Source organism: Acanthochromis polyacanthus, chromosome 3 (assembly GCF_021347895.1).
Source record: "Acanthochromis polyacanthus isolate Apoly-LR-REF ecotype Palm Island chromosome 3, KAUST_Apoly_ChrSc, whole genome shotgun sequence".
Taxonomy (NCBI): Eukaryota; Metazoa; Chordata; class Actinopteri; family Pomacentridae; genus Acanthochromis; species Acanthochromis polyacanthus.
Window position 1 is genome coordinate 46,356,267 of NC_067115.1, and position 26,435 is coordinate 46,382,701.

Here is a 26,435-nt window from a genome sequence, read left to right on the forward strand (position 1 = left end):
CAGTTTTCACAAAAATGTTGCAGAACAATGAAACTCTGGGGTCTTATTAGAAGTGGACAAACATTTACACATATATCAGTACAAAAATAAGTCTCTTAAAGTGTTTTTCCTTCATTTTATACTATTTTCTTTAATTGAATGCACATGATTTTGGCATGTCCCAGACACTGCTCTGCTAACCACAGTGTGTGTAATAAGTGTTTAAATTATGCTAAATCGATATATTTTTAACATGGTTTTACTGTCCACAAGACATTATTTGATAAAATGAGTATTTTTAATCGTGTACATGTTTTTTTCATAATTATTTTAAGCATTTCACACCTGTCCCTGAAATTGCTGTCCACCCTGTCATTATGAGGTAACTGTCCCTTTAAGAAACCCTCTGACGGTTTCAGTGGCATCACTACTAGCAATATTTCTTTCTTCACTGGAGACTGAAATGGTGGCTGGTTTCAGAGTAAGTTGTTACACTTATGTTTTGTAATTTTCATCAAATAATGCGTGTAGTTGGATGTTGTCAAGCTTAACATGTCCACTCTGTCATCATTAAATATAAGTTGACATATAAACCTTTCAGAAATGTAAAATATATTTGTTAAACAGAACAGAGTCAGCTTGCTAACTGAATCATGTTACTAAGTAAAAGTCCACCATGTGCTTATTAAATGATAGCGTTATCCAAAAATGTCCACCCTGTCAGCGAACCTTCCATGACAGGGTGGACATGGTTCATGACAGGAAGGTCATATGCATAGTTTAGGCCAAATGCTGATAGTAGTACATGAGAAAAGGACATCTGGCATTTTTAAAAGAATTTCCTTTAGATTTATTGCATTTATGAGGCCATTTAGTCCACCCTGTCATGCCACTGTCCACCCTGTTAATTTCATGTTTGATATAAATAAACAAATTATTTTCACAAGTAAGCAAAATATTTTCTGTGATTTCTTTATAAACATATGAGGGCCAAGTAGTATTGCTAGAAAGTTTGAACAAGTGTCTTTGTTGTTATACATTATTTAGAAAATAAAGTTCAGCTCTTGCAGATTTTATAGAAGAACAAAAGATTTGCCATAATTTCAGTATTATTCAAATACTTTTGCCATTCACTAAAATACATTATTGAGAAAGGGACCAAAAAGAGTTCTGAAAATGTACATTTTATAATCACTATGTAACTGCAATTTATTTATTCTACTTTGAAATTGTCCGTGACAGGGGGGACATATTTTGCTGTTTGTACGTACATTTTCTGCTTGCAGTTAATCTATAAAAAGTGTGGGAGCTTGACCAATATGCATTTCTGAAAGCATAACATCTGCTTAATACAATGAATATGAATTTTGGTGGAAAATTGCAACTTTTTTTTGGGGTGATGGCAAAGTCCAAAAGGCACTTCATACTGATATTGCAACAAGTCCTCCAATTCATACGACCGCATCGGTCGTTTTCACCGTGCACCGGAATACGACCTATGCGGTCGTATGAACGTTTGCGCCCCTACGGGGAAAACGAACGCATTACGGGATTTAATTCGCAAAACGGCTTTTCCGTCGCAAAACGGCTTTTTTCTCACTTTCCCAACACGTTTTTAGGGTTATGGTTAAGGTGAGGGTTAGAGATAGGGACAGGGATAGTGTTAGATAAAAGTTTGTTCATGATGACGTTTCACCTGCGACTCCAGAGTGTCGATATTTACTCAACCGCTAGAGGTCACATAGTCAAAACGTAACACTGGGTCGTAATACTGGCATGTACAGACGACCAATGTGGTCGTTTTTTGTTTGAGGACAGGCTCTGATATTGACCTGCTGTTGAATGCATGTTTTCTTTGTTTTTTTCTTGCTGTTGTTGTTTCAGTTGCACTACCCACAGACGTGGACAAAATTGTTGGTACCCCTCAGTTAAAGAAGGAAAAACCCACAATTCTCACTGAAATCACTTGAAACTCACAAAAGTAACAATAAATAAAAATTTATTGAAAATTAAATAATCAAAATCAGCCATCACTTTTGAATTGTTGATTAACATAATTATTTAAAAAAACAAACTAATGGAAATAGGGCTGGACAAAATGATGGTACCCATAACTTAATATTTTGTTGCACAACCTTTTGAGGCAATCACTGCAATTAAACGATTTCTGTATTTGTCAGTGAGCGTTCTGCAGCTGTCAACAGGTATTTTGGCCCACTCCTCATGAGCAACAGCTCCAGTTGTCTAGGTTTGATGGGTGTCTTCTCCAAATGGCATGTTTCAGCTCCTTCCACATATGTTCAATGGGATTCAGATCTGGGCTCATAGAAGGCCACTTTCGAATAGTCCAACGCTTTTCTCTCAGCCATTCTTGGGTGTTTTTGGCTGTGTGTTTTGGATCGTTGTCCTGGTGGAAGACACATGACCTGCGACTGAGACCAAGCTTTCTGACACTAGGCAGCACATTTCTCTCCAGAATGCCTTGATAGTCTTCAGATTTCATCGTACCTTGCACACTTTCAAGACACCCTGTGCCAGATGCAGCAAAGCAGCCCCAAAACATTACTGAGCCTCCTCCATGTTTCACCGTAGGGACAGTGTTCTTTCTTCGTATGCTTGGTTTTTGAGTCTATGAACATAGAGTTGATGTGCCTTACCAAAAAGCTCCAGTTTGGTCTCATCTGTCCAAAGGACATTCTCCCAGAAGCTTTGTGGCTTGTCAACATGCATTTTTGCAAATTCCAGTCTGGCTTTTTTATGAGTTTTTTCAGCAGTGGTGTCCTCCTTGGTCGTCTCCCATGAAGTCCACTTTGGCTCAAACAACGACGAATGGTGCGATCTGACACTGATGTACCTTGGCCTTGGAGTTCACCTTTAATTTCTTTGGAGGTTGCTCTGGGCTCTTTGGATACAATTCGAACGATCCGTCTCTTCAATTTGTCATCAATTTTCCTCTTGCGGCCACGTCCAGGGAGGTTGGCTACTGTCCCGTGGGTCTTGAACTTCTGAATAATATGAGCCACTGTTGTCACAGGAACTTCAAGCTGTTTAGAGATGGTCTTATAGCCTTTACCTTTAAGATGTTTGTCTATAATTTTTTTTCGGATGTCCTGGGACAATTCTCTCCTTCGCTTTCTGTTGTCCATGTTCAGTGTGGTACACACCTTTTCACCAAACAGCAGGGTGACTACTTGTCTCCCTTTAAATTGGCAGACTGACTGATTATGAGTTTGGAAACACCTGTGATGTCAATTAAATGACACACCTGAGTTAATCATGTCACTCTGGTCAAATAGTTTTCAATCTTTTATAGAGGTACCATCATTTTTGTCCAGGCCTGTTTCATTAGTTTGTTTTTTTAAATAATTATGTTAATCAACAATTCAAAAGTAATGGCTGTTTTTGATTATTTAATTTTCAATAAATTTTTATTTATTGTTACTTTTGTGAGTTTCAAGTGATTTCAGTGAGAATTGTGGGTTTTTCCTTCTTTAACTGAGGGGTACCAACAATTTTGTCCACGTGTGTATATATATATATATATGTATATATATATATACATGTATATATATATATATATATACACATATATATATATATACACATATACACATATATATATATATATATATATATATACATATATATGTATGTATAACAGAAAACTCTTAATCTGGGAAGCAAGGGGAAATAACAGAATGGAGAACTAACTGAATTGAAGTAAGGGCGGACCCGAAGGCCGAGGTAAAAACTAAACACAAATCTAAACTAACCAAGGAAGGGAACTGACTGGAGAATCCGGAAAACAGGGGGAACGGACCAGAGGGAGCCGGAGATGAGGGGCGCAACGATGGCTGAGGAGCAGATTGTCCAAGCGCAGACGGAGGGGAGAACGCGGAGCCGGCAAGGTAATTTAACTGAGTGAAGTGGAGTCCAGGTAGTGGCGAGCATATGGTGAGAAGCATGAAACAGAGTCCAAACAGCGAAGTGTATGTGGCGACATGCGGTTTGTAGAGTCCAGTGTGCAGCGTACAGAGTGCAATAATCCAGCGGTGAGTGGTGAAGTGAGTCAGGCTTTTATGCTGCCCTGATTACTGATGGAGAGCAGCCGCGCTCTGTCACAGCCGCTGGTGATTAGGCTGATTGCCGAGTAGGAGAGGGAGGAATCATGACAATGATATTGCATGTTCATCATAAACACAAAAGGTTGTACATAACCTTATACATACCTTCACAGATGTTTGAGTGGTAAAGCTCTGAAATTTACTGTAGTACAAAGCAGACCTATGGAAATAAGGAAGTCAAGCAAATACTAATACTTGCATATTAACTCATTGTACATACAGTTTAGAAATAAGTACTCTGTTCTCTGTATATTTTGAATGGATGAGTGTTGATTTCAACTATCTGATACCTAATGAAACTCTGTAATGATAGTGATTTAGATGCCGATATTTCTTTATAGATGATTGACAGGCTGTTTGACATAATGAATGGACGCAATCCTCGTGCCAAAGGATTCAAAGCTCCCTTGGGTTTTACTTTCTCTTTTCTTTTACTTTCTTTTACTTTTACTTTCTTTTTCCGTACTTTTATCGCTCCACTTGTGATATTTTCTCACTTTTTGTCCTTTCTGTCTTTGTGAAGCTATGAGATGTAAATAAAACTGAATTGAATTGAAAAGTTCTGATCCTAACAACTAAATGTTCATTTAATCTTAGGATTTCTATTAGTTAGACGTTGAAGCCACTGTTGTTTTTAACACATAAATGTGAGCATTCTCCATATGAAATAAAAATAAAATTGTGCAAAAATATAGCTGATTCTCCTGTAAACTGAGGAGCTGCAGAGCTTCTTCTAGAACAACAGCCGATGCAACAAGAGAAGCACAAGAAGAAAGCAAAGATGGCCGCTGTTCATCCGTTCTCCTTCAAACAAATGATGAAATATAATAATAAACACATTAAAACACATTAACACACACTATAAACACATTAGCACACACCATAAGCACTTTAAAACACACAGAAAACACAATAACACACTAAAGACAGGTTAAAGTCATCAAGTAATGAAACAATTTTATAATTAACATTTAAAATACATTGAGAATGTGGTTATGTTTTCCTCTGCTGTCAGATCAACTCTGTGTGTGTGTGTGTGTGTGTGTGTGTGTGTGTGTGTGTGTGTGTGTGTGTGTGTGTTCATCATCATCAAAAAATGCACATTGAATGTGCATTGATACACATTCAATGTGCACATTCAAAAAATGCACATTGAATGTGCATTTTTTGAATGTCTTTGATCTCTGTGATGTCATCACAACTGACAGAAAGTCCACAAGTGACAGAAAGTCCACAAGTGTAACTCAATAACTCAGTAACAGAGTCAGTTCAACCCACGATTTCTCGTGATTAGCTGCGATTTTTAACACTCACCGGACTTTAGCAGAGAAGAACCGGAGTTTGTGTGCACTACACAAAATGCACCGCTACAACAACCTGTGCCTTGGAAATCTTTCTATTTCCAAGGCACCAAGAGATGCCACCACAGCCAAGGAACCAAAGAGGAATTCTTCTGATTTGTGGGTCCTGCGCACGCAACAGAGATACCAGCTGTTGGCTCGCTACCGCAGAATCTCAGAGTCAGTGATTGATGAGGGTGTTAAACGTACGGCACATGGGTCACACAGGAGAGCTATTGCATCCATGGATTTGTTGGCACTGCGTAAACATCGCAGATATGAATTGCTTGCCAGCCGCCGAAAAATCACAGGCTCACTGGACGAGAAAGACAATGTTTCCAAGGCAAAACCTGCCATTGGAACAACTCGGAGCAGCAACCCAGGTAGCTGCACCTCCAGACACCCAGACATGAGAGGAAGCAAGAGAAGAGCCATCGCCTCCATGGATTTGCAGGCACTGCGTAAACATCGCAGACATGAACTGCTTGCCAGCCGCCGAAAAATCACAGGCTCACTGGACGAGAAAGACAATGTTTCCAAGGCAAAACCTGCCATTGGAACAACTCGGAGCAGCAACCCAGGTAGCTGCACCTCCAGACACCCAGACATGAGAGGAAGCAAGAGAAGAGCCATCGCCTCCATGGATTTGCAGGCACTGCGTAAACATCGCAGACATGAACTGCTTGCCAGCCGCCGAAAAATCACAGGCTCACTGGACGAGAAAGACAATGTTTCCAAGGCAAAACCTGCCATTGGAACAACTCGGAGCAGCAACCCAGGTAGCTGCACCTCCAGACACCCAGACATGAGAGGAAGCAAGAGAAGAGCCATCGCCTCCATGGATTTGCAGGCACTGCGTAAATATCGCAGACATGAACTGCTTGCCAGCCGCCGAAAAATCACAGGCTCACCGGACGAGAAAGACAATGTTTCCAAGGCAAAACCTGCCATTGGAACAACTCGGAGCAGCAACCCAGGTAGCTGCACCTCCGGAGACCAAGACATGAGCGGAACCAACAGAAGAGCCATCGACAATGGTTCGACTAAAAGTAAAAAACCATACCGCGTTCCGTTTAACAGAAGAATGGCTGACCAACTGTCACATCTCAGCCATGGTAGAAACTCTGACTCGGCACCCAACAGAAATTCCTCTGATAGGAAGGCAAATCACAGACATGAACAGCGCGCCCAGTTTCAAAGAAGGCAGCGCCCTCCTGCAGCTGTGCAACGATGTGGGCCTCAAGGGGTGAGCGTTGCAAGACAACAACCCCATGCCAGCCGCAACACTAGGAATCGAGTTGCACGCAGGCAGTGGAACACTGGTCGTGCATGGGCTTGGCAGAGGTATCCCAGCTACCAAAGGCTGACCAATCCAAGGCCCACTTGGTACAACAGACCAGCGTACCAAGCTGATTATCATCGCAGACCCTTTTACAGAAACGCTTCTCGTGCAGGCTTTGCACAGAGACAGCACAGTGGCAAATTCTGTCACTGCAAATGCCAAGTAAAAAGGGACAACCAGCAACGGTTCAGACCACAGCAGAACCGCAGGGGCAAGTTCAACAATGTACACCAGAGACGCCCACAGAACCATTGAAGTTCCAGTGGAAATTTGCTCCAGCCAAGAGACAACAGAGTCAGCAGCAACCAAGGTAGTCGTAGTGGCCCCCAGACTGGCCACCAGCTGACCACAAATGTCCAGCTATCAAGTCCTAAGGTTCCTGATGCAATGAGCACACTGGCGTCGGCATTCTCCAAAATCACCCTTTAATTTGTGTAAATTTTTTTAGTGTCAACACCACCACCGAAACAAATAATTCAAATGACCCAGAAGATGGACAAAATGTCGAAGGCCATGTTCAAGGACCTTCAAAATATGTTTGGCTCTGCAGAAAAGCTGCTGGAGGCAGCCATGAATGTACAATATCCATCTTTTGATGAAGCTGTGGTGTTGGCTTTGAACAACCTTTCCTTTCCCTACTACTCTTTCTTTTTATTCTTTTTATTCTTTCTATTCCTCCTTTCCTTTCCTTTCCTCTCCTGTCTTGTGTCATGTCTTGTGTCCTGTCTTGTGTTCTCTCTTGTGTCCTGTCTTGTGTTCTCTCTTGTGTCCTGTCTTGTGTCCTGTCCTGCGTCATGTCCTGCGTCCTGTGTGTTCTGTGTTCCCCTCTAAAGAATCGCCACCTTATCGCGGTGGAGGGGTTTGAGTGTCCCTGTGATCCTGGGAGCTATGTTCTCCGGGGCAATAGCCACTGGTAAATTGGCTCTAGGTGAGGGACCAGACAAAGAGCGATTCTGAAAACCCTGATGACATTTAACATTTTTTTTAAATTACATTTTAATCGAATACAATGTTTTCAGTATTTTTTTAAATAGCTGTAAGAATGAGCTAATCATTTTTTATCATGGAGCAATATATAGTGTCACCACAAGGCTTCAGCTCCCAACCTGTTGCAATTCTAGAAATATTAACCTCTCGATTTTAAGATATCAAAGAATAAAAATCAAGAATAAATCTTCAGAAAAATAAAAAAAATACAGATGGTCTGAATACCCCTTCTTTTTAACATGTTTTCATTTTTTTTCTACTTCAAAAATAAAACACTTTATATTTGTATTGTCCAAAAAACAGAAACTAGACAATTCCCGCACACGGAAATCGTGGGAGGGGCTCGGGCCGGGCGGCGCTCGGGCCCTCGCGCGACCTCCATCCGGAGCGGGCGCGGGAGAGGCGTATTTCGGCGTTTTCCGGTCCGTCGCAGGCTTTTATTTAGAAATGGTGCTGTGCTTTTATTTTGACAGGCAGAGACAGGAAGATGTCACCTGGTGAAAATTTTGATTGGAGTTACTGTAAAGGTTGTGTGAAGGAGAGAGGTTTTTGTTAGCTGTAAAATGAAATTTTTGTTGACATCCTATGCATGTCCTGGGGGCTAAGCCCCCCTGTCCTTAAAACTGAGTGACGCCTCTGTGGCACTGTAGCAGATGTTCTGAGATGTTTTTTTTGTTTTTTTTCCATCAAGCCAGGGGTTTTTGGAGGGTTCTGTATGGCAAACCATAAATCCGAGCATCACAATATATACATGGCTGAAAAGAAGAGATTTTTTTTTTTTTGAAGACTAAAAGTCTGGAGGTGAAATTATGACGAAGCACGTCATAAAACATCACTTAGAGAAAACATGGAAGATCGGCAGGAAAAAATCACAACTTGGGTTCGAACCCAAGACGCCCGCACCAGAGGCGGGAGCTCAGTGCGCCGAGCTATCACAGACACATACTGACAACTCTTCGTGGCGCCTTCTTGAGTGGCAGACATGCTGCTGACAGCAGTGTTTCTGAACGGAAGCACAACGTCGAGTTTTGCCGGTCCTTACGGGCTAACCGTTAATCCTAGCTTAAAAGTAAAGTGACCGTGAGCGAGAGGAAGGCTGTGGCTAACCAGAAATGTGATTATTTTCCAGATATGGTGAGAAATGACCGAGCGCCAGCGATTTAAAAACACACTGTCCCTCCATGAGCCAGATGATTCAGTTGACATTGGTGCCTATGGAGAGAAGGGTGCAATTTTGCTGTAAACTGCTGCCTGTCATTTCACTTCAGAAAGAGCTAGGTCTTCAAACTTGGATTAAATTGAACCCCAGGAAAATTGTTTACAATCTGACCAAATGTCATTCTCCTAATACTTGTCATTTGGTCGTGAGAGCGATTCTATCGTGAAAGTTTGAGGCGGATTTTTCACCTCTCCACTCTGCCTCGTCACATGAAGAGAGCAGATTCTGAGAATTTTCACTTTTTTGAGGAGTCACTGAGCAAAAACTGTAAATGTCAGCATGACATAAAATACATCCCTGCGTAGACAAGAGAAATCACTGCGTTTTGATGGTCAAATGAAGTTTCTAGGTGAAAGTATGGCGAAGCAGTGGCGCTGTGAAAACAGGTGACTCTTACGTCTGAGTGATTCAGTAATCCCATTCATTGTCTATTACGCCGCCTTCTTAAGGGGCAGACATGCTCCTGACAGCAGTGTTTCTGAACGGGAGCGCAACGTCGCGTTCTGCCGGTCCTTACGGGCTAACCGTTAATCCTAGCTGAAAAGTAAAGTGACCGTGAGCGAGAGGAAGGCTGTGGCTAACCAGAAATGTGATTATTTTCCAGATATGGTGAGAAATGACCGAGCGCCAGCGATTTAAAAACACACTGTCCCTCCATGAGCCAGATGATTCAGTTGACATTGGTGCCTATGGAGAGAAGGGTGCGACTTTGCTGTAAACCGCTACCTGTCATTTCACTTCAGAAAGAGCTAGGTCTTCAAACTTGGATTCATTTGAATCCCAGGTAGATTGTCTACAATCTGACCAAATTTCATTCTCCTAATACTTGTCGTTTGGTCGTGAGAGCGATTCAATCGTGAAAGTTTCAGGCGGATTTTTCACTTGTCCTTCACTCTGCCTCGTCACATGACCCACTCTAAAGAGAGCAGATTTTGAGAATTTTCACTTTTTTGAGGACTCACTGAGCAAAAACTGTAAATGTCAGCATGACATAAAATACATCCCTTCGTAGACAAGAGAAATCACTGCGTTTTGATGGTTAAATGACGCTTGTAGGTGAAAGTATGGCGAAGCAGTGGCGTTGTGAAAACAGGTGACTCTTACGTCTGAGTGATTCAGTCCTCCCATTCATTGTCTATGTGTAAAATTAATGCAGTTTTTTGCTCATAAGTCTAGCAAATATGAATGAATGTCTTAGAAAAACCATAGCCATCGATTCCCGATAAAACCACACAAGCTGATATATAATTTGTGTGTGATTTCTCAAAGCCCTGGGAGGAGTAGCGAGCCAAAGTTTTAGGCGGAAGAAGCGGAATAATAAGAAACAAAACCCGGCGGGAGAGCAATAGGTGCTCTGGCATGTTCCATGCCCGAGCCCCTAATTATAGAAGATAAGTCATGTTAATATTCTAACATATTCAAACAACCATACAAATAAAACAGCACAAGTGAAATACTGATGTGAAACCTCAGTTTTTATTATTTATTTGATCTTCCACTTTTCTTTTTTTAATCCAGACAAGGCTTCGAAATGATTTTTTTACCACATCCGCCACGTCGGTCCGCTTTTCATCAACCTAAAATATTCATATACAACCCGGTCTCACAAGGATTCGTGAAACTGTCACGTAAATTAATCTATGGTTTCGTGTATAGGTTTTTCACTATTGTAGGCCTTAGTTTTATTTATTTATTTTTACCTCTAATCGCTATATTTCAGTGTTTTGCAGTGCACTATAGCTGGTAGACCTACATTTTTAGCCACAGCTGCCCTGGGCCAGACTGACTGGCTGCCAATCCACTCCTACAACCCCTCTGACCACCACCAACATTACACAGCATACACATTCATACACCAGTGTAAGTGGCAGCACTGGAGGTAAGGTGGGTAAAGTGTCTTGCATTGGACGAAGGGCTCTGCCACCTGAGCCGTAGCCGCCCCTAATCTAAATACCTCTCTGCATGTTACATTGCACACATACAGACAAGATGTTTGTGTAGATTTTGTTTTTATGTACTTTTGATTTACTATTGAGGAAACAAAAGGAATAAAGTTTTAAAAGAAGTGGCGGCAGACAAAGCGTGTCTAAATAAATGTTATTGCGTTCTTACAATGCATCATATTGTTCATATGGTTTTACTTTAGCTCTGAGTCAAAAATGATTAAAATCCATGAATAATAAAAGAAGGTTATTTTAGAATATCCATCTTAAAATGCAGTGGCGTGGAATAGGTAAGAAAGCACAAAAAGAGGCAATAAAGTAGACATCTTCCTGTGTCAAATATAGTGGGGTCATAAATGACGCCAGTCGGTCATTTTAGTCGCTAAAATAGCTTGGTCGCTTGAGGGTTAATCATCTCAATGATGCGCAAAAAAAGGATGGACTGCACGCTGCCAATAAAATTACAGACAAACATGTCTACTTTGAGAAACACAAGATGAGGTTGTCCCTGGCTGCGCAGACACTGAGTCGCTCTGTGTCAGTGGCTCTCCGCACAATGAGGGATCTTGGGTACTCTCAGTTTAAAGACTGTGAGGCAACGGCAGAATTCATTGAGGTAATACTATTAATGATTATAGAACCAAGTACATGTTTTAAAAAAACAAATAAATAAAATTTGATTTGAGCATCAGGAACAATTTGTTGACAATTCTGACTGATTCTAAATTCAACATCAAAATGTTGTCATAAACCATGATTGTTATGATCTAGGCGGTTGTGAACCCATGCAGCAGGCAATCAGACAGACGGGTGAATTAATGATGATTTAATAAAGCAATATATATATATATATATATATATATATATACATATATATGTATGTATAACAGAAAACTCTTAATCTGGGAAGCAAGGGGAAATAACAGAATGGAGAACTAACTGAATTGAAGTAAGGGCGGACCCGAAGGCCGAGGTAAAAACTAAACACAAATCTAAACTAACCAAGGAAGGGAACTGACTGGAGAATCCGGAAAACAGGGGGAACGGACCAGAGGGAGCCGGAGATGAGGGGCGCAACGATGGCTGAGGAGCAGATTGTCCAAGCGCAGACGGAGGGGAGAAAGCGGAGCCGGCAAGGTAATTTAACTGAGTGAAGTGGAGTCCAGGTAGTGGCGAGCATATGGTGAGAAGCATGAAACAGAGTCCAAACAGCGAAGTGTATGTGGCGACATGCGGTTTGTAGAGTCCAGTGTGCAGCGTACAGAGTGCAATAATCCAGCGGTGAGTGGTGAAGTGAGTCAGGCTTTTATGCTGCCCTGATTACTGATGGAGAGCAGCCGCGCTCTGTCACAGCCGCTGGTGATTAGGCTGATTGCCGAGTAGGAGAGGGAGGAATCATGACAATGATATTGCATGTTCATCATAAACACAAAAGGTTGTACATAACCTTACACATACCTTCACAGATGTTTGAGTGGTAAAGCTCTGAAATTTACTGTAGTACAAAGCAGACCTATGGAAATAAGGAAGTCAAGCAAATACTAATACTTGCATATTAACTCATTGTACATACAGTTTAGAAATAAGTACTCTGTTCTCTGTATATTTTGAATGGATGAGTGTTGATTTCAACTATCTGATACCTAATGAAACTCTGTAATGATAGTGATTTAGATGCCGATATTTCTTTATAGATGATTGACAGGCTGTTTGACATAATGAATGGACGCAATCCTCGTGCCAAAGGATTCAAAGCTCCCTTGGGTTTTACTTTCTCTTTTCTTTTACTTTCTTTTACTTTTACTTTCTTTTTCCGTACTTTTATCGCTCCACTTGTGATATTTTCTCACTTTTTGTCCTTTCTGTCTTTGTGAAGCTATGAGATGTAAATAAAACTGAATTGAATTGAAAAGTTCTGATCCTAACAACTAAATGTTCATTTAATCTTAGGATTTCTATTAGTTAGACGTTGAAGCCACTGTTGTTTTTAACACATAAATGTGAGCATTCTCCATATGAAATAAAAATAAAATTGTGCAAAAATATAGCTGATTCTCCTGTAAACTGAGGAGCTGCAGAGCTTCTTCTAGAACAACAGCCGATGCAACAAGAGAAGCACAAGAAGAAAGCAAAGATGGCCGCTGTTCATCCGTTCTCCTTCAAACAAATGATGAAATATAATAATAAACACATTAAAACACATTAACACACACTATAAACACATTAGCACACACCATAAGCACTTTAAAACACACAGAAAACACAATAACACACTAAAGACAGGTTAAAGTCATCAAGTAATGAAACAATTTTATAATTAACATTTAAAATACATTGAGAATGTGGTTATGTTTTCCTCTGCTGTCAGATCAACTCTGTGTGTGTGTGTGTGTGTGTGTGTGTGTGTGTGTTCATCATCATCAAAAAATGCACATTGAATGTGCATTGATACACATTCAATGTGCACATTCAAAAAATGCACATTGAATGTGCATTTTTTGAATGTCTTTGATCTCTGTGATGTCATCACAACTGACAGAAAGTCCACAAGTGACAGAAAGTCCACAAGTGTAACTCAATAACTCAGTAACAGAGTCAGTTCAACCCACGATTTCTCGTGATTAGCTGCGATTTTTAACACTCACCGGACTTTAGCAGAGAAGAACCGGAGTTTGTGTGCACTACACAAAATGCACCGCTACAACAACCTGTGCCTTGGAAATCTTTCTATTTCCAAGGCACCAAGAGATGCCACCACAGCCAAGGAACCAAAGAGGAATTCTTCTGATTTGTGGGTCCTGCGCACGCAACAGAGATACCAGCTGTTGGCTCGCTACCGCAGAATCTCAGAGTCAGTGATTGATGAGGGTGTTAAACGTACGGCACATGGGTCACACAGGAGAGCTATTGCATCCATGGATTTGTTGGCACTGCGTAAACATCGCAGATATGAATTGCTTGCCAGCCGCCGAAAAATCACAGGCTCACTGGACGAGAAAGACAATGTTTCCAAGGCAAAACCTGCCATTGGAACAACTCGGAGCAGCAACCCAGGTAGCTGCACCTCCAGACACCCAGACATGAGAGGAAGCAAGAGAAGAGCCATCGCCTCCATGGATTTGCAGGCACTGCGTAAACATCGCAGACATGAATTGCTTGCCAGCCGCCGAAAAATCACAGGCTCACTGGACGAGAAAGACAATGTTTCCAAGGCAAAACCTGCCATTGGAACAACTCGGAGCAGCAACCCAGGTAGCTGCACCTCCAGACACCCAGACATGAGAGGAAGCAAGAGAAGAGCCATCGCCTCCATGGATTTGCAGGCACTGCGTAAACATCGCAGATATGAATTGCTTGCCAGCCGCCGAAAAATCACAGGCTCACCGGACGAGAAAGACAATGTTTCCAAGGCAAAACCTGCCATTGGAACAACTCGGAGCAGCAACCCAGGTAGCTGCACCTCCGGAGACCAAGACATGAGCGGAACCAACAGAAGAGCCATCGACAATGGTTCGACTAAAAGTAAAAAACCATACCGCGTTCCGTTTAACAGAAGAATGGCTGACCAACTGTCACATCTCAGCCATGGTAGAAACTCTGACTCGGCACCCAACAGAAATTCCTCTGATAGGAAGGCAAATCACAGACATGAACAGCGCGCCCAGTTTCAAAGAAGGCAGCGCCCTCCTGCAGCTGTGCAACGATGTGGGCCTCAAGGGGTGAGCGTTGCAAGACAACAACCCCATGCCAGCCGCAACACTAGGAATCGAGTTGCACGCAGGCAGTGGAACACTGGTCGTGCATGGGCTTGGCAGAGGTATCCCAGCTACCAAAGGCTGACCAATCCAAGGCCCACTTGGTACAACAGACCAGCGTACCAAGCTGATTATCATCGCAGACCCTTTTACAGAAACGCTTCTCGTGCAGGCTTTGCACAGAGACAGCACAGTGGCAAATTCTGTCACTGCAAATGCCAAGTAAAAAGGGACAACCAGCAACGGTTCAGACCACAGCAGAACCGCAGGGGCAAGTTCAACAATGTACACCAGAGACGCCCACAGAACCATTGAAGTTCCAGTGGAAATTTGCTCCAGCCAAGAGACAACAGAGTCAGCAGCAACCAAGGTAGTCGTAGTGGCCCCCAGACTGGCCACCAGCTGACCACAAATGTCCAGCTATCAAGTCCTAAGGTTCCTGATGCAATGAGCACACTGGCGTCGGCATTCTCCAAAATCACCCTTTAATTTGTGTAAATTTTTTTAGTGTCAACACCACCACCGAAACAAATAATTCAAATGACCCAGAAGATGGACAAAATGTCGAAGGCCATGTTCAAGGACCTTCAAAATATGTTTGGCTCTGCAGAAAAGCTGCTGGAGGCAGCCATGAATGTACAATATCCATCTTTTGATGAAGCTGTGGTGTTGGCTTTGAACAACCTTTCCTTTCCCTACTACTCTTTCTTTTTATTCTTTTTATTCTTTCTATTCCTCCTTTCCTTTCCTTTCCTCTCCTGTCTTGTGTCATGTCTTGTGTCCTGTCTTGTGTTCTCTCTTGTGTCCTGTCTTGTGTTCTCTCTTGTGTCCTGTCTTGTGTCCTGTCCTGCGTCATGTCCTGCGTCCTGTGTGTTCTGTGTTCCCCTCTAAAGAATCGCCACCTTATCGCGGTGGAGGGGTTTGAGTGTCCCTGTGATCCTGGGAGCTATGTTCTCCGGGGCAATAGCCACTGGTAAATTGGCTCTAGGTGAGGGACCAGACAAAGAGCGATTCTGAAAACCCTGATGACATTTAACATTTTTTTTAAATTACATTTTAATCGAATACAATGTTTTCAGTATTTTTTTAAATAGCTGTAAGAATGAGCTAATCATTTTTTATCATGGAGCAATATATAGTGTCACCACAAGGCTTCAGCTCCCAACCTGTTGCAATTCTAGAAATATTAACCTCTCGATTTTAAGATATCAAAGAATAAAAATCAAGAATAAATCTTCAGAAAAATAAAAAAATACAGATGGTCTGAATACCCCTTCTTTTTAACATGTTTTCATTTTTTTTCTACTTCAAAAATAAAACACTTTATATTTGTATTGTCCAAAAAACAGAAATTATAGAAGATAAGTCATGTTAATATTCTAACATATTCAAACAACCATACAAATAAAAAACGTCATTATCATTGTTTAGTTGAGTAGGCCTATTATTTGTTACAGTTAACAGGCTGTTTTTTTTGTTTGCTTTTTTCCCTCTTTTTTGTGGGCGCCTTCAGCTCCACTTAATTTTTTTATTATTTTTATTTATTCATTTATTGATTTGTGGCCGCCTATTGACGCAGCCGGTCCGCTTTATTTATTTATTTAGCCTAATCATTTGCGGCCGTCTATTGATGCGGCTGCTGTGGCATTTGCTCACATTGCCCAATGGCCAGTCCGTCCCTGGTTCTGTCCTTCTAATGATCTTTGAAAAAGGAAAGCTCCCTGTATTGGATCTCTCGGTGCACTCATTACATTGTTCTCCTAAATAGATCAAAATTAGAACAGTTGAGAGGTACTGTTGTGAGTGCAATGTCAACACTCATGATTTGTTCACGTTGACCATTGTTTTGATGCCATTTAACAGAGGGGACTTGAGCAACACTGTAACAGGCTTGATTTTCTTATTGAACTATGTTCACATGTCCCACCATGTGACTTGCAGGCTCTTTTCCAGCAGCTACACCTGAAGCTTTTTTAGAGTTTTTTAGAGAAAGTATCAAAAAATATATATTATTAATTTAAGGTAACCCTAATTTCAAATCAAAAATATCTCTGTAGATTTGAGAAATCTTGTATGTTATGAACCCCAGCAGAAAATGAACTGCCTTTCTGTAGCAGAGCTCCAGTCAACGTCGTCTTGACAAGTAATTCTTGTGTTCAAAACCGAAGTACTTCAGCTAGTAAATACTATGTAAGGCTTGATTAAAGATAATACACTTGTTTTTATGAATCAGTACATGCCATGTTCAGTTTCACTCAGAAATGTCCAGTCTGTCTTCTTTCACCCTTTCCACATCATAGCATAAAGACTCTGCATGACATCAGAGTCACAGGAGTCAATTTTATTGACCAGTCATCTTCTATGAGAGCATTAGAAATTAAAATGCTTCCATTTTGAAATCAGCATGTCAGTTGCAACATCACAAAGCAACATCATGCTGCATAAACATGTTTTTTTTCCCACCTATAGCACTTGGTTAAGTGTATTAAAATTCAAATTACAGTCACTACTCTGGACAAATTTTGAATGATATTTTTTCAAAACATACCCTCATTCTGTGATTGTGCCATTTGTCCTCTAGGGGACAAACTCTGTTTCAAATCATTGACCATCTCCCAAAAAAACTTTTTTTTTAAAAATCATAAACTGTGGAGATTTACAATGCTATCTATGAAATATTAGTTCAGTATGTCAGACACTTTCTTAGAGGTTTTTCAGTGGACTGCAGACCCAGTTTCACTCATTTTGATTTTCTCACATTGAAATTTGAGGCTGTTTGAAGATGAATATCTCAAGAACAATTCCAGATAAAAGCCTGAAACCTTCACTTGTTTGTCTTGCTAACGTCAGCAGATCAGATTGCTGTTAAATACAGCAGTGGATTGGACATCCCATACATTTGTGAAATACTGCATTAAGAATCACTTTGAGGTCTTCAAGAGTCATTTATTTTAGTACAATCATAAAACTAAACACATCCTAATAAAAGACATTAAAACTGAAAATTGACTGGTTCCATAAAATATTTCTTGTAAACAACAAACCAAAAAAATATCATTTGTATTTGTGTCTTTCTGATGCAGCCACACCCTTAGAAACACACGAAAAAGACTTTTCAACAAATATTTCATAATATTTAAGATTGTGTCAAATTTTCAGGGTGTCTCTGTGCTTGTGCTAGCCATTCTCCACTTCGCCATAGGCAAAGCCTTCCTCAGGATGGCAAAGCCATTTTTAGCATGTTTAGCCACGATGGCGAAGCTAATTTTGCCTAATAAATGTGGAAAAAGGGTTAACTTGCAACTTTTTTGTAATTTGCCGAGCGATAATCAAAGAAAATAACAAACTGCGTCTCCTTTACTGAAGAGCGCTACCGAGTATAACCGGAACGACCTGAATGCTTCCGATCATTAATAGATGCACACTGTCACGTGTCTCGTCTCAGCCAATCAGAAAAAAGGATACAGACTAACCCAGGTGTTGTGCAATTTTCACACTCCCCGGAAAAATCTGACTCCCCCTTCGCGTGAACGCGTGTGACTTACTTTTCACTCTGTGGCCACTTGACGGGTTTTTCTGTTGTACGTTTACTGCTTTTGCTGTTGTTTTTGGGTTAAATGTGACTAAGTACCGAACTGCAGACATGTTTTCCTGTTAAATATGATTAGGTGACATGTTTCTCCTCCTCTTCTCATCCGTATGTGCGCACCCTAAATGGCATTGGGGAGATCCTACGCTACTCTCAGCTTCACTCCTATGAGGACATCAGGACAGGACAGGGTGTAGTCGCCAAATATTGTTCACATTCCATCAGTGTTCTACACGTGTCATTAAAATAATTGTTCACTGAGAAAACTTTATATCTCCTTACTTAAAATCAGACTCCCCTAAGAATGCAAGATATGGCATCAAAATATGTCTGGTATTTATGTATAAAGTCTTTAATATAAGTATAGTTCTAGTTTTAGTATCGTAGTAATTTCTTATTGTTATTTTTATAGGGCCAGTTAACAATATAATAGAATTGAAATTCTTTATTGATCCCACACCTGGGAAATTATTTGCTACAACAGCTAAAACACCAAATCACAACAAGTTTTAAAAAAAAACTCGTAAATTACAGTCTGTAAGAACAGAATAATAAAATAAGGGGCTAAATGATCACAGTATGGCAGATTAAGAACAGAGAGACCATTTCAAAACTAGGACTTTAACAGAAATATGCAGGTTGAGTTAAAAGTGCAGATTGTATGATATGAAATAAAATCTGGAGTCAGATTTTTCTGGGCCACTTGACAAAATCTGACTCCCCTACTATTCTTGGAATGCAAGAAGTGGCAACCTCCAAACTTTCTCAGCTACAACATCTGCACCTCTGCTACTGCTGTGTGAAGTATCAACTATGTATTACTTATTACTATCATTACAGGAGAGAAGTTGTAGGGGTAGTCAGATTTTTCTGGACCACTTGACAAAATTTGTCAGATTTTCTCCACTTTCTCTCCTGTAATGACTACTTCACACAGAAGCAGAGGTGCAGATGCTGTAGCTGAGAAAGTTTGGATAGATAGATAGATAGATAGATAGATAGATAGATAGATAGATAGATAGATAGATAGATAGATAGATAGATAGATAGATAGATAGATAGATAGATATCCTCAGGCCAGTAATCTCCTGAATTAATTATGATTAATCATCAGAGAATCACTGCCAATGTCATGGTAATGACTGGATGCAGCTAATTTACAAAGAAATGATTCTGAACTACATGTCAGCTTTCAAAGATTGGACTTTTCATAGAACACTTCATGTTTTTATATTTACAGACTGACAGACAGGAACCCTAAGGCCAGTAATCTCCTCAATTAATTATGCTTAATCATCAGAGAATCACTGAACCAGCTCTGCATCTAACGGGTTCCTGCAGCCCAGAGGGATCTGAGGAACCATTAAGGTGGTAATTGAGGAAATTCGCCCTGCTGCTCACTGCCTCCATCCAGACGTCTATCCCTCTGCCACTGATAATTCATTTAACTGAGTAACCACTTTGAACGGTTTGATTAATTTACCAGTCACATCTGTTAACGACAGCTTTCCTCTTAATGGATTTTGCAACGAAGCAACGAAGACACTAAACAAGAAATTAGACCTGAATTCTGTGAAGCCGGATCTCAAGGACTTTAAGTTTGTGGAGGACTTCATGAACTTTTACTGAACCCTGCATGGACAAATCTTCTTGGCAGGGGTTCAGTCTGTGTCCAGTGTGCATACGCTGGTGTCGTTGTAGGGTTCCTTGTTGGTTGGACGTTGGTCCAGACTGGTCAAAGCAGCACTGTTCACCATTGGCAGAGTGCTGACAAGTCTGAGAGTTTTGTCCATCTGTTCCATTCTGCTTGGAAAACAAAGAGAACGTCACTGTTGGAATTTAACATTCAGTTGTCTGATTATGTCAGAATTCCTAATCTAACCTACATCCCCAGATTAACCTGGACCAGATTTCTGTGACAAAACCAATACAGGTTAGACTGAACGATAGCTGATAATGTGTTAACAGAATTCAACCGACCACAGTTGTTCAAAACTGTTTTGAAACAATTTTGCAGCAATATCCAAAATTATCCAATACACAATTGTGTGTACACTGTGACTGAGACCAGTCTTTACATACCTCACTGTGACACTGATTGAATGCTTTCTTTCTGGTGCGGATCTGCTGGTGTTGTTTCAGGGAATACAAAGTTGTAAAAGTCTTCTTACACTCATCACATCTGTATGGTCTCTCCCCAGTGTGGACACGTTGGTGAACTTTGAGGTTTGCAATGTAGCTGTAGCGTTTCCCACACTGATCACAAAGGTATGGTTTAACCCCAGTGTGGGTCACTTCATGAGCTTTTAACTGTGAGTACAATACAAATGGTTCACCACAGTGATCACATCGGTACACATCATGTCCAGTGTGGATGCGTTGGTGACATTTTAAGCTCTTTTGGTGCTTGAAAGTTTTTTCACAGGAGTCACAGTGGTACCGCTTTCTACTAGAATGGGGGCATTGATGGATCAACAACTGTTCATGCTGAGTAAAGGTTTTCACACACTGATCACAGTTGAATGGTTTCACTCCACTGTAAATGAGTTGATGGCTTTTTAAATGAGTCTTCCGAGTAAAAGCCTTACCACACTGATTACAGCTGAACAATTTCACTCCACTGTGAATGAGTTGATGTCTTTTTAACATACTCTTCTGAGTAAAAGCCTTTCCACACTGAGCACAGCTGAATGGTTTAACTCCACTGTGAATGAGTTGATGGCTTTTTAACTGACTCTTGTGAGTAAAAGCCTTTCCACACTGATCACAGCTGAATGGTTTAACTCCACTGTGCATTAGTTGATGGCTTTTTAACTGACTCTTGTGAGTAAAAGCCTTTCCACACTGATCACAGCTGAATGGTATAACTCCACTGTGCATGAGTTGATGACTTCTTAATGTACTCTTGAGAGTAAAAGCCTTTCCACACTGATCACAGCCAAACAATTTCACTCCACTGTGAATGAGTTGATGGCTTTTTAACTGACTCTTCTGAGTAAAAGCCTTTCCACACTGAGCACAGCTGAATGGTTTCACTGCACTGTGAATGAGTTGATGGCTTTTTAAGTGACTATTGTGAGTAAAAGCCTTTCCACACTGATCACAGGTGAATGGTTTAACTCCACTGTGAATGAGTTGATGTCTTTTTAAGTCACTCTTCTTAGTAAAAGCCTTTCCACACTGATCACAGGTGAATGGTTTAACTCCACTGTGAATGAGTTGATGGCTTTTTAAATGAGTCTTCCGAGTAAAAGCCTTACCACACTGATTACAACTGAACAATTTCACTCCACTGTGAATGAGTTGATGTCTTTTTAACTGACTCTTCCGAGTAAAAGCCTTTCCACACTGATCACAGTTGAATGGTTTAACTCCACTGTGAATGAGTTGATGGCTTTTTAACTGACTCTTGTGAGTAAAAGCCTTTCCACACTGATCACAGCTGAATGGTTTAACTCCAGTGTGCACGAGTTGATGGCTTTTTAACTGACTCTTCCGAGTAAAAGCCTTTCCACACTGATCACAGCTGAATGGTTTAACTCCACTGTGAATGAGTTGATGTCTTTTTAAGTCACTCTTCTGAGTAAAAGCCTTTCCACACTGATCACAGCTGAATGGTTTGTCCACAGTGTGAATATGTTTGTGAATTCTTAGCTTTGTTGCTGTAATAAAAGTCTTGTCACATTGCTCACAACTCAGTGATTCATCTCTTTTTGCCGTTGTTGCTGAACCATCCTTATCCTCCTCAGAGGTCCCACATCTCACTCCATTGCTGTGTTTACATTTCTGTAGCAAAAGACAAAGATAAAAACAGAGGCAGTGATGGAAGAGCAATCATGAAAAAAATTGAACCTAAAAGTCTCAATTCCATGTAGTTAGACATGAGGCTGAAACAAAATCAAGAATCTGCAGACATGCTAGCAGCTTTGTCATTAGAAACCTAGAAATGTGTCAACAGCACACTCACAATGTCAACAAAACTATTTTCACAGGCCGATAGTTTTCAGCTTTCTACACGGTAGTTTAAGAATATTGGGTAGTAAAATCTGTCGATCAGCGTGAAAAACAAAGCAGAGCTCGTGACTGATGGGATTGTACCACCAGGATCTCTTGATCCCCAGACTTTCCGTTAAGTTACATTACTGGAGAAATGTACAATTTGAAATTTCTCCTCGGGGATCAGATGTTGATACCAGTCCAGAAAAGATCTGTAATTCTGCCACTGAATTCTGGATTTGGCCCGAACGACCTGGGAAATTTGTTGTGCAGCAGTTACACAACCGTTCACCATCAAACAACAAAAGCAACAAAACAGTAAAACACAGGGATGTCAACAGGAAATTCGTATTTCAGCTGAAAATTGACGGGGCGGGGTGGAGGGGGCGGGGCGGGGGGGCTGAAGCTGAGAGATTTATAGAAGTCATTTAGACTGATAAAAATGGTCAAAAACATAACACTAGACTTGTTTCAGTCAGCAAATTTAATGAAAAGTTAACTTACATGTTCTTCAATCTTTTCTCACTATCTTCAGTCCAAAATATTTCACAAATCTATGAGAGTTCTATTCTACTATGTACAATATATACAAGTCAGTTCACTGCAACACTCCTATTTTGTCAATTTTCTTCTCTTTGCAGCAAGCTGTGTAAGTCTCTGGACAGCCTTCCTTTTCAACTCCTGCTGGTGGGCTTTTCTTGCAGTCATTTCCTTCTCTTTCAATGTATCTTTTGCCTTGGCACTTGAAGTAGCTGTTGATGCTGCTGGTGTAACTGTCTGACAGTGCTACGCATCCACGCGATCCGTAGTTAATCAAATCGTTACAATACACACAAAAAGCTTTTCCGGCCACGTCTGGTTTCTTCAGAAATTGTCCAAGTGTTTCCGTTACCTCGTCGATCTTTGAGCCAATTTTCACCTTCACAGGGACTTTTCTCTCCAGCCATTCCCATCGGAACTTATTTTTGACACTTTTGTCAATTTCTGTGACTGATGACTCCTGATCCTTCGTTAAAAATCTCATCATTCCGCTGAACACGATACCAAATCTCCAAACATCCGAGTCGAACACGCCACCATGAATTTGTAACAAAGAATGCTACGAGCAATATGATTGGTCCAAGCTTGAAGCTGTCCAACTGCTGGGCCGTTTACAATCGAACGATAGCTTCAGTGAAAATCTCGCAGGAGTGAGGCGTGAGTTTCGTAGTGAGGCGCGAGTTTCGTTTAACGAAACTCACGCCTCACTCCCGCGAGATGTTAACAACGTTAACATCAGCGACAATAAAGTGCCTAACCCCCCTAAAATTTTCTCAACGGATTTAGAGGATTCACAAAAATGTTCAAATTTGACATTAAATTGGCGGAAATCCGCGGATCCGCAGACAATTGTCATCCCTGAAAACAGTTAAAGGAATAACAACGATTAAAGGAAATGTTTTTAAAATGTAAAAAACACAGTAAAACAATTAAAAGCAAAATAAAAGCCATTTAAAGAAAAATCAAACAAAACATAAGATAGACAGGGACATCGGCAGCAATCTTGGTCATTTGGTCAGACGTCGTAAAAGTTTTCAATAAACAGCCACCGATGTAATCATGTAGAGGACTTTTCTTTGGTCTGCACTGTTTGAGACACCAGATTACATACATACATAGATTTATTTCCAACCCGGATAAAAGAAAGGGATTCTGTGGAGACGCTGACATGAGACAGTTTTTAGTCTCAGCGTGCTTAGCCCTGAAATCATGGGAGTCAAACCTGACATAAAAACTGTTCAGACTTTGAGCCAGCTCTAAATCAATATTATAACCACTGAGCTGAACTCTCTCATTGACACATTAATTGGTTCCAGTGATCAGATTCATGCCGTCCCAGACTGAACTGAGGTTGTTCATTTTGAGCTGAGACTCAAGGTTGTCTTTGTATTGTCTTTTGTGGGTCCTGATCTCCTACTTTATTTCCTTCTGGCGGTTATACAGATTTAGTGTATTTCCTTCTCTGAAGACTGTTTTCTTTCTGTACAGTAGGTCTTTAAGCTTCTTAGAAAGTCATGGCTTAGTGTTTGGATACAGTTTTACAGTTTTTTCAGGAGTAACACTGGTTTCACAGTCTGTGACCCAGCTGCTCACAACATCAGTCGGTTCATCAATATCAGCTGAGGACTCCTTAAACACGTCCCAGTCAGTAACCTCCAGACATCCCTGCAGAGTGTGACAAACTTTCACTCTGATGTTCTGCACTTTGCCTTGCTTCAGTACAGTGGTAGACAGGGATAAGGAGGATGCAGTTGTGGTCAGAGGAACCCAGAGCAGAAGCACCTTTGTGCCCACAGGTATTTATTTCACTGGCCTTTGGACGGATATAGACAAGTTTCACAAATATTTGGGGAAACTTCTGAGGCAGATATGAAGGGCACAATGAAGCAGAAAGCAGTTCTAAGTCAGTAGTGCACAGTTTCTCCAGGACAGTGTCAGATTTGCACCAGCACTGTCCTTGTCATTTGGAAGACCCACTTGTGCCCAAGCTTTCATTTGCTGGCTGATGTTGCTTCCATATTTCCACATAATGTTCTATCTTCTTGATGCCATCTATTTTGTGAAGTGCACCAGTCCCTCCTGCAGCAAAAACACTCTCACAACATGGTGCTGCCACCCCCATGCTTCACAGTTGGGATGGTGTACTCAGGCCATCCTCAGCCAGCATCTTCACAAGGTCGTTTGCTTTTGTTCTGGGGTTGATGAGCACATTTCCCTCCAAAACAATTCTAACCTTAACCAATCTCCATCTTGAGTAGTAGGATGGCTTGACATTCCCATGGTGTTGATCTGTGCATGTAATTATTTGGACAGATAAACCTCAAACCACAGCAATCTGGAAATTGCACTCAAGGATGAACCACACCTGTGGAGGCCCACAAATGTCTTCCTGATGTCTTGGCTGATTTCTTTAGGTTTTCTAATGTCATCACACAAGGAAGCAGTGTGTTTGAGGTGTGCCTGAAAATACATCTTAATCTATCAAAAGCTTTCAAAGTCAGGACATCATCATCTTGAAGGCATAGCAATCTTAGTGTATGCAAACTTCTGATTATAGAATAGAATGACTTTATTCAGTCCCTCCAAGATTTCGCGGGCGTTTTTCATGATTGTTGCGGCCGAAAATGCCTGAATTCGCGGCAGATTTTCTAAAAAAAATTGCGATAAAAGTTGCAATGTTTTAAGCTTATTTGTTGTGATGAAATTGCGGGAGACAGTGACAACTACTAAAAAGCTGCATTTTTTCCAGATTGTAGAACATGTTTCAACGCTGTAATTGACAATATTTATTCCGAAATTAATTATATAACGTTCCAACCCATTTCCACAAAAGCTGGCACACTACAGTGGGAAATTAGCAGCAGCCAGATACTGGTTTAACATGATGTGGTTGGTAGATTTGCGGCACAAAATGCTAATTTACTATTGAATGAATCATATTTGGACATATCTGTCAGTGGCTTAAAAAGTTAATTTCACATCCTGGCACACACGTGTTCACAAGCACACGCTCACAGCTGGTCACATCAACTAACAAGAACAGCACAGAGAGCGCGCAGTCCTCCACCAAGACAGGGGTGTGTTCTGCATGTGTACATACCGAATCGCGTGATCTAAATATGTAGCTGGTAACTGGAATTGATGGGACTCAGAAACACCCCCACAATTTAATCAGTTGTTCCTTGTGTCATTTCCGATACGTCCACAGTGGTAGATTTGTTGTAGGATCACAATCATGTGATAGTCAGCAGGCGGCTGAGGTAGCATTCACCTGTTGCCATGGTTACCGTGCCGCTATCAGACGCAGTGCCGCTATGAATCCTTAACAAATACGTGGATCCAAACTTTAAGCCGCATCACTGCTGAAGTCTAATCATTTGGTCCTTGTGTCATTTCTGACCGACCCTGAAAATTTCATTCAAATCCCTGAGTCTGTTTTTGAGTGATGTTGGTAACAGAGGAAGGATTCACACACGCTGATCGTCACATAACACTGCCGAGTTCTTTGGTGGAATAATTAAACTAATTTACCTCATTCTTTCAGTGCTCTAATGGATCTGGATGCAACGGTTTCCATCATGGTGATTAATGTGGTCTGTTTTCCGCTCATTTCAGCCGTTC

General features: G+C 40.9%; 1 protein-coding gene across 31 annotated transcripts in view; it reads right to left on the minus strand.

Moving 5' to 3' along the window:
• LOC127533427 (gastrula zinc finger protein XlCGF26.1-like) overlaps window positions 1–26,435 on the minus strand; it is a 277,821-nt gene that overhangs the window by 185,377 nt on the left and 66,009 nt on the right. For 10 of the 31 annotated variants that reach the window (XM_051946449.1, XM_051946455.1, XM_051946447.1 and 7 more), the window contains 2 exons: window positions 20,361–22,064; window positions 17,615–20,084 (listed from right to left, as the gene is read on the minus strand). The exons of 18 other annotated variants lie outside the window; for them this stretch is intronic. In XM_051946449.1, coding sequence (XP_051802409.1) covers window positions 19,836–20,084; window positions 20,361–22,064 — 1,953 coding nt within the window. In that variant the 3' untranslated portion in view covers window positions 17,615–19,835. Of the gene's footprint in view, window positions 1–17,614; window positions 20,085–20,360; window positions 22,065–26,435 lie in introns of those variants that run through there. 3 more of the 31 variants (XM_051946459.1, XM_051946460.1, XM_051946458.1) reach the window with 2 other exon arrangements.